This window comes from Vanellus vanellus (assembly GCF_965231255.1).
Source record: "Vanellus vanellus genome assembly, chromosome: 1".
Taxonomy (NCBI): domain Eukaryota; kingdom Metazoa; phylum Chordata; class Aves; order Charadriiformes; family Charadriidae; genus Vanellus; species Vanellus vanellus.
This window is the reverse complement of record NC_138905.1, coordinates 126,550,877-126,564,932: the sequence shown is the minus strand read 5'-3', so window position 1 is coordinate 126,564,932 and position 14,056 is coordinate 126,550,877. Positions and strand designations below refer to the sequence as shown.

Here is a 14,056-nt window from a genome sequence, read left to right as displayed (position 1 = left end):
ACTCAAAGGACCCGGAGCCCATACGAGCAGGGCTGCAGCTCAAGTATCGCTCCTTCCTGCCCTGCAGCTGGGAATTTCGCAAACTCTTTTTTAAAAAAAAAAAAAAAGTATTCAAATTCCCAGAGAAAAAAAATACGCTGAACTCAAGTCACAACACAAGTGTGCCCCCACCGCTTTATTAACCGGAGAGCAGAGGAGGTCACCAAGTCCCACATCCTCCTCGAGTCCCACATTCTCCTGCCCAAGGACCAGCAATAAGGAGGCCACGGCATGTCACGCGCATCACCCGCTTTGGGGGTTTCATGCAGGATGGGGGGGAGGGGGGGCGAGGGGAGGATAAAATAGTAGAGAGGGAAGGGATTGCTTTCTCCCACCATGGTGGCTGAAGAAACCACTGCCCCGGTGGTGGTGACCGCCTGATGCCAGGCCAGGGGTGCTGCTAACCTGGTTCCATCCTGAGCGCTGCAGTTGACGTCAGCCCCGTACTCGAGGAGATGCCGCACGATGCTCAGCCAGCCCCTGGCACAGGCCTCGTGCAGGGCACAGTAACCTGCGTTGTCACGATGATTCACATCACACACCTTGTTTTCCAAACAATACAGAACCACTTCCTGGAAAATAGGAGGAAAAACAGATACATCGAGTTATTTCTCGCTGCAGAGATGCACAGATTTCTCTTCTTGAAAGAAAAAGGAGGGGGCAAAGAAAGGCAAAACCACAAAATCCCTACGATATGCCTAAATTACTCTCTTTTGGATGGGTCAGTCAAAAGGAAGAGAAAAGGGGGAGCGATTGAAAGCTGTGTTTATTCAGGAGACGTAGCAGAGACCACGACTTCCCACAAGCAGACCGGCTTGTGCAAAGCAGCACCGAGAGCTCCCCGTCCCGCAGGGACCTTCCTGCGGCCCCCAACGTCAGGAATCGTCGCAGCGGGGGAACGTGCAAATTTTGCAGTCAAAACTCACAGCTTTCCATTTCTCAAAACTTCCACGCGTAAAGCTAGCAGGAAGGTTTTTACTCTTACATCTGCATTTTTTAGCAGAAAATTCTGCAAGCACAACAGCAGCACAGCCGACGTCAGTTTGATTTTTAAAAGAAAAAGCGCATGACCCGAAACAAAACACATTTAAGACACACAAAGGACAGTTTGCTACCGGCAAACAACAACAACAAAAAAGCCCGGCCCTATCAAGATCAGGGAAATCCCATTTTCACCCACCCTGGTTTTCTGCATGCAGAACTAAAGCCAGGCGCCAGGTTCCAATAACGAGCCCAGCGCCGTGGGAAGCCATGTGAATTTAACACAATTCATCTTGCAGTCAAATATACCACGGTCGAGAGCCTAGGCCAGACTCAGCTCCACGCTGTCGCACGGCCTTGAAACAATGACTGCTCCATCACTCAACCAAAAATTTAGGATGGTGCGAGTCTTCCTCCATGTGTGTCAAACGCAAAAGAAAAAAAAAAAACAACCCAACCAAACGCAGTTCTAAGTGATGTTCCATGTATAAAATAGACCCCGTGTTCCCAGATGAGTAGCAAGCCGTTAATTTTGCATTTGCTCCTCTGGAAGGCTGAGCGACACCCTCACAAAGCGGGATGGAGGTGCGGAAGGAGAGAGCGTTTGCTTTGCCGAAACAAGAGAATAAAACAACCGCTGGGTGCGATGCATTTATTCTTCCCGTTTCAAAGTCTCCCAGAAAGCCCGCAATAATCTGTGCTCTGGGTATACCTGACCCGAGAGCTGGTATCCAGGATACAGCATGAAGCTGCTCTTTTAGCAGGCCCTCACTAACCAGGCTAAAGCGGGGAGCTAATGAGCTGCCCGTCCCACGCGCCAGCGCATCCCCATCATCCGCCACTGGGACGGAGCCGGTCCACCACCTACACCTGATGCACCCACTGGTTTAACCTGGGATCCCCACAGTCCCACCTCTCGCCGAACAGGGGCTCTTGCTGTTCCTGCTAACCAGCCCAAAGGCCAAAAATCAGTCCAGAACGGAGGCTCTTTACCCTGCCCTCGCTCGAGCCCGTAAGAAAGGGCTGTGCAGAATTATACCCCGAGGCTATGAATTTTCCTTCCAGACCACCCCGCCAGGCAAATTAGCAGATGGATATAGGTAGCAGAAGCAGCTGCCATATTCGGCTCCACTTTTAGCATGCAGTTACCATTTAAAATAGATTCTGCAACTCAAAATAAAAGACCTTTCATCTATTTTTGTAAAAAGGAAAGGATCGTCCTAGGGTGGAATACCTACTACTGGCCGAAAAGGCTAATTTTGTCGGGCAATTTTGTGCTAAGAGGCTATAAGAAGAATGTCATTAACCACAAAATGTAACCATAAAGACCATAAAACTCTACATTGTTAATTAATTAAATGCCTCATTAACTTTTTTTAACATGATTTATTCAATTTACAAAAAAATTAGCCATCGCTGCCGAATATAGGAACATGTGGTGCCACAAACACACGTTTGGTTTCGTAAGCATCTCTCGCTAACGTTAGAGAAAGGCTGTGAAAGCGCCGCGGGGCAATTTAATGTCTGTTCAGGTGCTCTATTTAAACCAGCAATCTGAAAAAACGCTCGCAGTTAATCCAGAGAGTCACGCTTGCACACAACAGCTACGATCTCTGCCACCGCCGCCGCTCCTGCTTGCCTGCAGTTTGTTAGCCCAATTGCAAACAGCAACGTTAAAAGGTGCACGCAAATATGCGTGCTCCGTCCCCCTCTCCAACGAGGTGCCCTCTTCCCTTTAGTCTCTCCCACCCGAGCTCTGCAGCAGCTCCTGTCCCTTTCCCCAGGGATGGGGGTCAGAATCCCCCTGCGCATCCCCCAGGCCCTGGGCACCCCCCACGCCCTGGGCACGCATGCCACCACCAAGAAGCACTATTCCCCTCCACTCAACCTCAAAACACGGCCCTTGGGCAAGGCATTATAAACTGACCGGTAAAGGTTCCCCACAGTGCCCTGCCGAACCCCAGAAGGGGTGCTCGTCCCCTGGCGGGGCGCGGGAGCCCCAGGGGAGCTGCACAAGGGCAGGAAGATGCTCAGAAGCTCTTGTGCCACCGGGGACCCTCGTGTGAGGCACCCCCAGGGCAAACCCTCTCCCCCTGCCTGGATAACCCCTGTCTTCGCGCGTGTTTAAAGCCTCTGGAAACAAACGCCATCTTTCCCCAACCCCTACCCACACATTCCTCGGATTTCACTGCCTTCCCAGGCAGGATTTAATCCCAAATTCACCAGAGAACTTTCCAAGTCCAGACACACACCGAAAAGCAACAAGCGGCACAAAGACAGCCAGTGTTTCCTCTCCCATTAAATTCATTACGCAAGCCTTTTGTAATTTTTTTCCCCCAAAAAAGACTTCACGCTCCCTATAATTCCCCCTTCGCACAAAGTAAATTACAGTTTTAAGACTACTATTATCTCAAGTCATTTGTTTCAAATGGGGAAAACAGAATGGATTTGAGAGCGCCCATACACCGGGACAGGTTGCTCGCACCCTGACGAAGCACAGCCTGGCGCAGACGCCTAGCGAAGGAACGGCAAAGCTTCCCACCAGCTCCAGCGGGGTTTTGCTCAGACCATATGGATTTTTAGAGCCGAAGACCGTTTGCCACACGGTCTTTAAGTAGCCTTGCTGGTTGCGGCCCTGCCATTTATCTGACCAGACAGAAGCCGCATTTGTCCTTCGACATTTCATTCTCACGTCAGCTTTTACACACAAAATCACAACCATGTGCGTGCGTCCCCCTCCCCGCAACTATCTGGGGCGCATCCATACTGTGCTCCCCATGGCTCCAGGAGAGATACATACAGCTCGCCGGCACCTTTGCATGCCAAAGTAGCCAGTGCTGCCGCTGGGTTTGGGGTGGGACCCCTGCAGGGCTGCCGGCCATCCCTGCCATGCAGGCGGGCTGCCAAGGGCAGGCAGAGCTCCTCGCCTGGTCTCAGGGCAGAGCTGTTGGTGCCACTCTGCCCCACACCACAGCATCCCTGCCGCCACCGTCGAGGCTCGGTGGTGGCCGGTGCTGCCGGCCACTTCCAGCTCCCAGCCCTGCTCCAGCACTTGGCGTCCCCTTGCAGGCCATGGCCCCGGTGGCGCAGGCCCATTCGCCATGGGGCTGGTGAGGGGTGACAGGGCTGCCTGCCACCACCCTTGCAGCTAGGAGAAGTCCCCATGTGCCCATGAGCATCCAGAGCTTCCACTTCAGCATCAGCCCCCGGCCACTGAGCTGCAGCCATCAAAGCAAACAAAAGACGCGCGCAGCTGCCACAGGTCGCAAACCAGCAAATTACCTTGATCCATTGAGACTTTATTTTTTTCCCCCTTAAATAGAGGAATTTGTAACTTCTTGACCACTCTAATTTTTCTGGAGACAGAGGGAATTCAGCTTTCTAATAACTGCAGCAGTCTGGTCGCTAGCAAGAAAAACAACGCAGCTACAGAGCTTCCACAGCTGACCAAACTATCACAGCTCACCACAGGCCAAATGAAGCCCCAACAGGGCGGCATGGCCACCCACTGCTCCAGTCCTTGAAAGACATAGCCGATGCCAGATCCTGGCAGCAGCTCGGGCACAGGGACCAGGCTCTCCCCCCTGTCCCGCTGGGTTCTCCTGCCCCGCGCTCCACCAACAAGACCCACTGCTGCGCTGTCAATGCCAGCCGAACCATCAAGTCAAACCATTGGAATATTTAACCTTATTAAAAACATGGTGTTTCACAGAATCATAGAATGATTTGGGTTGGAAGGGACCTTGAAGATCATAGAGTTCCAAGCCCCCTGCCATAGGCAGGGACACCTCCCACTAGACCAGGCTGCTCAAAGCCCCATCTAACCTGGCCTTGAACACCTCCAGGGATGGAGCCTCTACAACTTCTCGGGCAACTTGTTCCAGTGTCTCACCACCCTCACAAGTGAAAAATTTCTTCCTAATATGTAATCTAAATCTACCCTCTTCCAATTGAAACCATTCCCCCTCAGCCCTCGTTTGCTTGAACTTTTGGGTGAACTGAAGTCAGAAAACCCCTGATCAGCTGATAATGAGAACACAGGGCTTACCCCAGGGCCCCAGCACCCTGACTGTGGTCAGCATGGGCATCACCGGCTTTCTGCAGCCAGCCCGGTAAGGGTCAGCGCTGCAGACAGCTCCCGCTATATCAGCAAAGCACACGGAGAGCCCTCGGCCCCTGCTTGAGCAAGACCTGAGCCCATCACTAAGTTTCGGGGCTGGTCCCATTGAGAACACGCCAGGCGCAGAAAGCAAAGCACCCAAGCATCCCACGGCATCCTCCTGGTACACGTGAGCAGTGCTCACCCCGACAGACACCCCGCCAGAGGAGAATACACACCGACAGCTCGGAGCACAACGCTACCACACATTTTGATTTTAGATGCGTAGGAAATTTTAGGTCCGTAGGAAATTAAATCGTTTAAATTACGGAGATTACCATAGCAACGTTGTAACAACCACTTCTCCTCCTCCCAGCTAGAGCTGAAGTGCCCTGGGTTAGAAGAAGCCTTTGTCTAGGGTAAACAAAACCTTTCCAATAAACCCTGCCTTCCAGAGCTGGAGAAGGCCTCTCTCTCTCCACACGAAGCTCTCCAGCTGTACAAAGGGCATTTTGAGGTTTCTACAAACCCCTGAGGCTGGGGAGCCTCCACCTGGGCCCGGGCTGATGCCACCTTCCAGCGCGGGGCTCAAGCCCAGCCCTGAGGTCCAAGGGGTCCTCTCACCACCCAGGTGAGCCCTGCAGCCGCCCCGAAGGCAGCGGCCACCGCTCGCTGCAATCAAACGCCTCTTCGCGAGCCCTGAAGTTGAGCAACGACAACGCTCCATACCTACATGCCCACATTTCCCCAATAAAAGCGTGTTTCAAAACAGCAGAGCTTGGGGATTCGTGGGTTTCTGGGTTTTGTGGCAAGAGGGGGGCTCGCTTCATTAGACAACATTGTTCCAGCTAGGCCGAGCAGCTCCAGACTCTGAGCGTAAAGCACGCAGAGTGCTCCATCTGATCACATGAGAGGACACTCCAAGCGCTACATCCCATGTCACATACCAGATACTCCTTGGAGAAAAGGAGAAAAAAAGAAAACCCCTCCTTCCTAAACTACATGCTCGTCACAAACAACAAAAGCAAAACTTGCACAGCTCGTTAAAGACCACCGTAAAGAAGACTACTTTTAAAAAAAAAAAAAAAGACATTAATTCTGTTTGCAGATGGCTTATATTTAAATGGAAGCGAGGGTTACCGATAAAACTCTACCCTTTGCTCATCCTGCTGCGTGCCCTGCATCCCCGCCAGCTGCGGGGACCCGTTCCCACAGCCAGCTGCCCCCGGAGCCCTGTCTATAAAACTGGAAAGAGGGTTTTAACTCTTGGAACAAAACAAACATCGGCCGGAGGGGGGGGTGAGGGACCCTTACCTCGTATCCCAGGCGCGCCGCCCGCTGCAGCAGCGTTTCCCCCGCATTCTTATTGACAATGAGCCTGCGCGCCTCGGGCGGCATGGGCCGGCTGGGGGTGGTCTCCTGAGGGGGGCTGGCGATGGGCAGCTGGGGGGGCTGCGAGACGGGGAGCGACGAGGGAGTCTGCTGCAGGCGATCGTACAGCTTCTGCTCGTACGACTTGGCTGGCGAGGAGTCGCCGTCTGAAGCGGGCTCTGGTCGCTTCCTGACCTTCCTTGTTACCGTGACCTGTCAAAACCATTATCGTGGGAGTTGGGTTTTGGTTTGGTTTTTTGTTTTTTTTTTTATCCTCGTTTTTACAATACAGCGATGGGATTGTATTTTGCCAGCAAAGAATTACACTTTTCCACTCGTATTTTAATTTTTTAAGAAAGACCCTGCAACAGTGCCTTTAAGCTCGGGTTAGGAAAAGCAAACACAAGATGTGCAAAGCATCCAGAGATGAATTTGAATGCAATCCCCGCTACCCTGCATGCATGACAGCGTGTTGGTTTTAAGCAGGCTGGCACTGCCTTCCGAGAGGCTGGTGGACAATTAAGTCTAAATAAAGATACCTTATCTTCAGCATTTTCGATATCTGTGGTGTCATCCCCTGTCAGAGATGACCTCCTTCTCCTCTCCTGCAGTGCCAAGTGTTTTGTTTTACACTGACGTTTCCCTGATGGCTTCTCACACTCGCTGTATTTCTGCAGCAGAGATGCATGTTGGAAATCCTCCTCTTCGTCTGTGTACAGCCCATCTGTCTTCCGGCTTTCTTTAATTTTCTGCTGTTTGGCAGCCAACCTCGAGGCTGGAGTACAGCTTGGCTGAGCCTGCCTTTTGCTGTTTGCATTGCTGGATGAAAGGCTCTTCATGTGCGGAGACACTGGGAATACGGGCAAGCCTAAATGGGAAGGAAAGGCATTACACATTGCATGGTGTGTTAAAAGGAAAACACATCGCTAGCACTTAACACAAGCTCCTCGACTGCTTAAGAGATCTACCAATTACATTTCCAAATCATTAATATTTTAAGCGTTCCGCATTCAAATTGTAAATAGCGTCGTGCCAGTTAACGTTACGTTAACAGTTATAACGCTCTGATAAAAAACCCTAAATGAAATGCCCCGCGCTGGGTGCCGGGGCACGGCGAGGGCTGTATGGTGCCGTGCCGTGCCAGCTCGGCGCTGCCGCAGCCCCGCCGCCACAGGCAGAGCGGGAAGCTGCCACTGCACCGCCTTGCCGGAGGGTGGAAAAAAAAACTCGCCTCCTTACCTGGAACGGCTTTATCTGAAGGGGAACCAACTCCTCCGGCAGCCTGGGCCCGGCCGGGTTTGCCCACCGTGGGCTAGGGATGGTCACAGGGCAGATACACGGATGGCGGAGGGAGTAGGGGAAAGCAAGAGAGGTGGGAGCGTGGATGAGGTCTTAATGGGACAGGGCGGGAGGAATGTTGAGCTTAGCCCTAAGACGGCAATAAGATGGGGAACATCTCCTCGGCAGCATTTTTACTTGAGCGGCAAACCAAGAGAGGAAAGGCTGCTCAAGGAGCCGTCCCTACAGAAGTCACCTGCAAACCCTCTGTCAGAAAGCGCCGGGATTTTGGGGGGAAAGCATTCGACTGTGTTTTCCCAAGGACTCCAAGTGAGCCTTTCTGCGAGACCACAAAGTTCCGGGACATCAGGGATCTCAGGGCACTGCCCGGCTGTGCGCAGCAGGATACTGGCAGGGCTGGGTTTTCTCCGGGGTTTGGCTCTAACAAGCTGGGTCCCACAATCTGGGCCACATGCAAAAAGCATGGTTACTTTTTCTCTTTTTTTTCTTCCAGAGTGCAAGCAGGTTTACAACAAAACAAGGACAGGAAAGTTGACTTTTTATAGTCTGAATTTCCCTTGGGAAGAGAATTGAGGTGACCTCAGAACCAACTCCTCTGCAGAAAAATTAAAGGTTGCTGGAAAGGAAGGGACACTTCAGCCAAACAATACCACACCACGGAGGGAAGGTGTGGAAAAAACCCTGAGCACTTGAAAGACGCTCCTTTGCTCCAAGAAGTCTCTGAAGTGATGCTACTTTCAGAACGGAAGAGATGGCAGGAGCAAATAAGGCAGCTGCTCATAGAAGAGACCTTTATTTAAAGAGACTCGATGTACAGCCAGTTGGTAAAAAAGAAAATAAAATCTAGAATCCTCTTGGTGGGCAGCTTCACACTTTTGTCTTCCTTTAAATAGATCTGTGAAAGCAACTTGCAGAAGGCTTTCTAGATTAAAGATGAAAACAGAAATCCCTCAGTTCTTTCAAGCCACTTTCTAGAAAAAGATGCATACCGCGGCTTGCCAACCAGATGTCAGGGAATTTACGGGACACACGATCTGCAGATTGTTCAGCAAAAATCCAGTAAGTTTTTTAGGCTTTGAGAGCCTGAAGGAAGGCGCCTCGTCGGAGGCTGAGCCTACAGATGCGAGGCTGTCCTTCCAACTCTGCAGACAGCGTAAAGGAAGGAGTGTGCAATTCTCCTGCTCCCAACTAACCTAACTGGAACAGCACACGAAAAGCCCAATTCCAATACAGAAGTATCATCATCATCTACTTAATCACTTACTAAAAAAAATTGCGAAGATGGAAAGCAGCAGTGATGAGTCTGGTAAAGACAGAGGGACGTAAGAAACTGCTGCATGTAGGAAAACTAGAATAGAAAGAAAGAAACCTCACAGGTCTGGAGAAGGACAGAAATACCAAAAGGATAGAGGGGAAAAAAAAAAACCACAGGAAGAAGAGAAGCCTACGTCAAAGAACTGCAGAGTTTCCCATGCAGGGATGCCGAGGTATTAAAAGCAGAAGTTTAATCACCACAAAAAAATGCGTACTCCAGCCTGCAAGCTCCACGTAAACCCTGTGCTCCACGTTGACCCTCCACAGTGGTTACAGCAGGCACCAGCCTAAACGTGCGCCGCAGCTAAAAGATGGAGAGTAGTGACGCTATGCCCAGGAGCTTCAGGATCAATAACTTTGCAAGAGGTCAGCGCCATCCAGAAAAAGCCAAGCATTATCTTGGGAAAGGCAAGACACACGGGCAGAAGAAAAAAAAAAAAAAGGCAAGCGATTAATCCTGGAATCCACCCCGTCTTTCTGACCACTACATACGCGAAGGCAGAAGAAAAACAACAGTGAGCAGGAATATCCCCAAATATCCATGGAAAAAACAAAACAACAACAACAAAAAAACCTAAACCAAAACCCCAAAAAACACCCAGGCTTCCAACTGATGTGGGTTGTGGCGAGTCTGACTCAGAGCAGGACCTGCCTCCCTTCCCGCAGGAGCGGGCTCACGGAGAGGTCCACACAGGGAAGCAGCTGCTGCCGCGTCACCTGAATGCTCGCTTGTTCAGCTCCCACCCCGGCAGCTGCCTCCTCCTGCCTGCCAAGCCAGCAGCCGCCTCGCTGCCTGCAGCCCAAGGGGCAGGCAGCGGCTTTCCCGGTGGGAGAGATCCTCACGGATCCTCTCCTCGGGGCTTTCGTTGCCGCGCTGCCCGGGTTTTTTCCTCGCGCCGGGTGAGCGGCTGCGGCTCCCCAGGGGGGACCATCAGAAAAGCTGGTTACCGCACGGCCGGGAGGTTATTGCTCAGCTGGGATCCCAGCAGAGACCGTGGCTCCGGCATCGGACACCGGTCTGGGCGATGCAGCGTGATGCCCTGAGGTTGCAGGCATCCCTGAGCCCCGGAGAGCCAGCACGGGCAACGTCACCTCGCGAGCGGGATGAGGCAGGGCCCTGAAATCATTTCGGGCAAGCCACATCCTGACTCTCGTGGTTCTGACCCACAAAGTGAGGCTGCAAGGAGGCGACACCTGGAAAAGTCACTGGGAGAACACTTCCAGCGACCACCGCCTGGTCACCCAGCCAGTGGGCACCGACCACAGGACAGAGGGGTGACAGCTCCGTGGCAGCTCGCAATGCAGTGCGTGACTCCTCCCACACTAAAATCCCAGGCTGAACACGACTGGAGCGACTTGCCCAGAAGCCAGCACCTTCCGTCTTCCCGCAGATTTGCAGGCACAGGCAGCAAATCATCCCGCTGTTAGGCTAAGGCTTCACGGGCGCAGGGGCAGACTTCCATGCCCTCTTACAGCCCGCTTCTGGGGATACCACCAGCTTTTCCCAGCAGCGGGGATTGCCACGATCACAGGCAGTGCTTGGGCACCGAGAGCAGCTGTTCCCAGCCCCAGAGCAAAAAAAAAGCTGCGAGCGACAGGGTATATTGTCACACTCACAGTATCTGCTTGTTTAAGAAAAGTTTGAGGATTAGTCCCGGGCAAGAAAAACAAGCTGGAAGTCTCCATCCCCATGTGACTGTCATACAGAGGATGTTCTGTAGCACAACAGGGAAAAAGGTCCTCATCCTAGTCAACTAAGCAAAAGGAGGTTCAAAGGTTCACACTTCAACGGGGCTGGAGAAGCATCAGCAAAGTGATCTGGAAGATCTCCAGTGCCTCTGCACAATGAATGGCGAGGTGTAATTCAGTCAGATTTATGGTTTTCCAGCGGCTTCCAACACCAAGAGGTTTTTCGTAGCCATGGGGCGACTGAATCTGAATACCCTTGGGAAGGGTGCATAAATCGGGAGCCACCTCTTTTTCTTTCCTGAGGTCAGGCGTTAGAGAAGCCTGTTGCTGCCACGGGAGGCATTGCAGGGGAAAGCCAGAGTGTCCTTACACAATGCGGCTTCTTGTTAGTGACCCTCGTTTAATCTCTACAAGGTATCTCTTTCTGAAAGTACAAAGGGCAGCAGGTGATGGGCAGGGATGTTTGAGCCGATACCACGCTCGCCAAGGCAGCACATCAACCAAGGGAGTAAGAGTCAAAGCTCGTTTTAAACTAAGTTTTGATCTCTTGCTCCGCAAATCCTTTTGGAGAACCTTCCCCATCAATAAGCATCAAAGTTTGGGTTTTTCTGCCCTCAGATAATCCTACCGAGGGGAAAGATGGGTGAGGAGCTTCAGGACAGAAGGGAAGCCGATACTTTTGCCTGTGGCCCTGTTCGGAGATGCTTCCCAGGAAAAGTCTCACTGGTGTGGGATGACCAAGTAGACTCGGTCCTTTTCATGGCACGAGACAAGACAATCCTCTCTCCTCGTGCTTCTCCCTTTTGAGGTGGTCTCAGCTAAACTACGGGTTAGGCCAGCTGCAGGGTGTCTACCAGCTTGATGAAACTCCCTGGTCCGCGAAGGAGGAAGGAGCCCAAATGTCCAACTCATTGCTCCCCCTTCCAGAAACAGCCTTTCCTCAAAAGCAGGCAGAGAGGACTTGGAGGGGTAGGAGCAGGAGAAGGTAGAAAAGTATTTGCAAACTTTTACCTGAAAAGCCAAAAGAGGAGACAAGGGCTCCCTGGCGTGCCCAGAGGAGACGGGGATTCACGACGAGGTGCAAGGGATGCACGAGCGGGACCGGCCAACGTGGGCTGCGTGCTGCCATTCCCCACCAGTCCTCCAACCAAGCTACGGCAGCAAACGTTGCAGGAAAAAGGAAAAGCAGCAGAGAAGACAACGTGCCCGGGGGCTGAGGACAGTGGGGACAGGAGAACGTCCCGTCTGTCCGAAGGAAAAAGTGGCGTATTGCCTCCAAGGACTCTCCCCAAGAACAGGGAATGGGCAGAAAAAGGAGAGAGGATGGGAGAAAGGAGGAAGCAGAGTGAGGGGGGAAAGAAGCAGCCAGAAACAAGTCAAGGAAAGCTGGTGTGCTTTGAGGAAGCGACCCCTTCGGAGAGAAACACCGGGAGGATCTCTGCCAAGGGGCCAGGGAGTAGGGCCACAGGGGATTACAGGACATGTCCGCAACGAACGAGCAAGACATCCTCTTTGGAAGATGAGCCTTGCTCTTGCGTGTATGCCCTGGGCAAGGCAGGGAAACCCAGCGGTGCTGAGGGTGCTGGAGGCGTTGGGTTCCCGAGATCAACAGCCGCTAGCCGTGCTGATGCTGTTTCAGGGGGTCACAGCCCCTCAAATCCTACGTGCGGTTCAACCATCTAGCAGCCTGTTTGCTCCCTCCCTCGTCCAGAAGCATGCCCGCGTTGTATGCCCCCCGCCAGCTCTCCTCTAGAGACATAAATTCATCTTCACGTTATCTATGAGAGAGTATTTAAAGCCAAAACACACACACACACACACGCACACACAAAACACATAGTTACACACACATACACAAACACATTTTCTTGTCTGCCAAATATCAGCTACGGTGCAATTCTTAAAGAGGAGGTGTCAGTCCTTATACAAATTGATATCTACAGAAATATATATATATATATAATTAAAAAGAAAAAAAAAAAGAAAAGAAAAAAAGTTCTCGACAATTCCTTAACATCGGTGGCAGCATGCGTCACTGTAAATGCTAAAGCCGGCTGGTTTCCCTAGTAGTCTCTGCATACCTTGTTCATTGTCACTTGTTTTGAGGGACTCTTCAGACCAACTTCTATTGCTTTTGGCCTCTGACCTTTTCTTGGTGTGCCTTTCTTCTGTGAAGTCTTTGACCTTTGCAGTGGCCTCTGGCTGAACAGCCTCAGCTAAATCTTTCCTGCTTTGCCGGCCCAACTTGCCGGACGGGGATCTCTCTGGTGACACCTGCTGCTCCCATAGTTCCCTAAGATGCTGCAGGTGACGCTGCTTTTTGGGATGGAGCCCTGTTAATTCAATGCACACCTTCAGGTTGGTCACCTCATTACAATTGGGCTCTTCTAAGTGGTTAGAGGAATTGTTTGTCATTTCCCTCTCAGGCCAGTCATCTAATGGAAAAATAACTAAAAATTAATCAAAAAGCCCCCTCAACTTAAAACAAAAGCTACATTTCACTTTCGGGGCATATAGTCTCAGCTTTACCACCACACTATGCATTTTAAAGGTTCGCTCATTAAGGGTTACATGCACTACAGTAACTTGCACTGCTGTGGCTACAGTGTCCAACGACTAGTGCTTTACCCTTATATGCCAAGATTTTTATATATACATATATATATACACATATATATACATACATATATATACATATATATAATTTTAAGTGAAATGACAGTGCTCACATTAGTAACCATCAAGTTCAAAAATGGAAACACATTAAGCCAAAGGGACGTTCCTTTCACAAGACATTCCTTGAGAGAGACCAAAGCAAAATGCTGTCTTACCTTTGGAGTTCTTCTTCTTTTTTGCTTTTGATATAAGTTCATCCTGCAGTTCATCCACAAAGTTTTCATTTTGGCTGCCATCATTTTGCACTCTCTCACCAGAGTGTTTACGCTTCCTGTCCAGACGTGGACATGGATGTTGGCCAATATCTTCTGTTGGCTGGTCTTCCGCTTTCTCATATATAGAATGTCTCTCTAAATAACATTGCTCATTTGAGAGATCTTTTTCCTCCGGAGTTTCAAGAAAGTGACCTTGGTTGTTTTCTGTACTAGTAAAGTTACCTAAAAATAAAAAAAAAAACAAACACCACAAGACCTAATAAATACAAAACAATTCATTGTGAGAAAGCTATGCTCTCTTGTCTCTCCAATGTCATCTCCACTGCGACTTATGGTTTATGAGGCATGCAAATAAACACAAAACCTCACTTCA

The 14,056-nt window shown here is 50.9% G+C and overlaps 1 protein-coding gene across 1 annotated transcript in view; it reads right to left on the bottom strand.

The window, feature by feature from the left end:
• Positions 1 to 14,056, bottom strand: part of BCOR (BCL6 corepressor) — a gene marked incomplete at its 5' end in the record, with an annotated part of 39,606 nt that overhangs the window by 10,630 nt on the left and 14,920 nt on the right. The window contains 5 exons of the mRNA XM_082485601.1: positions 445 to 611; positions 6,434 to 6,703; positions 7,030 to 7,358; positions 12,874 to 13,125; positions 13,624 to 13,905. Coding sequence (XP_082341727.1) covers positions 445 to 611; positions 6,434 to 6,703; positions 7,030 to 7,358; positions 12,874 to 13,125; positions 13,624 to 13,905 — 1,300 coding nt within the window. The remainder of the gene's footprint in view (positions 1 to 444; positions 612 to 6,433; positions 6,704 to 7,029; positions 7,359 to 12,873; positions 13,126 to 13,623; positions 13,906 to 14,056) is intronic.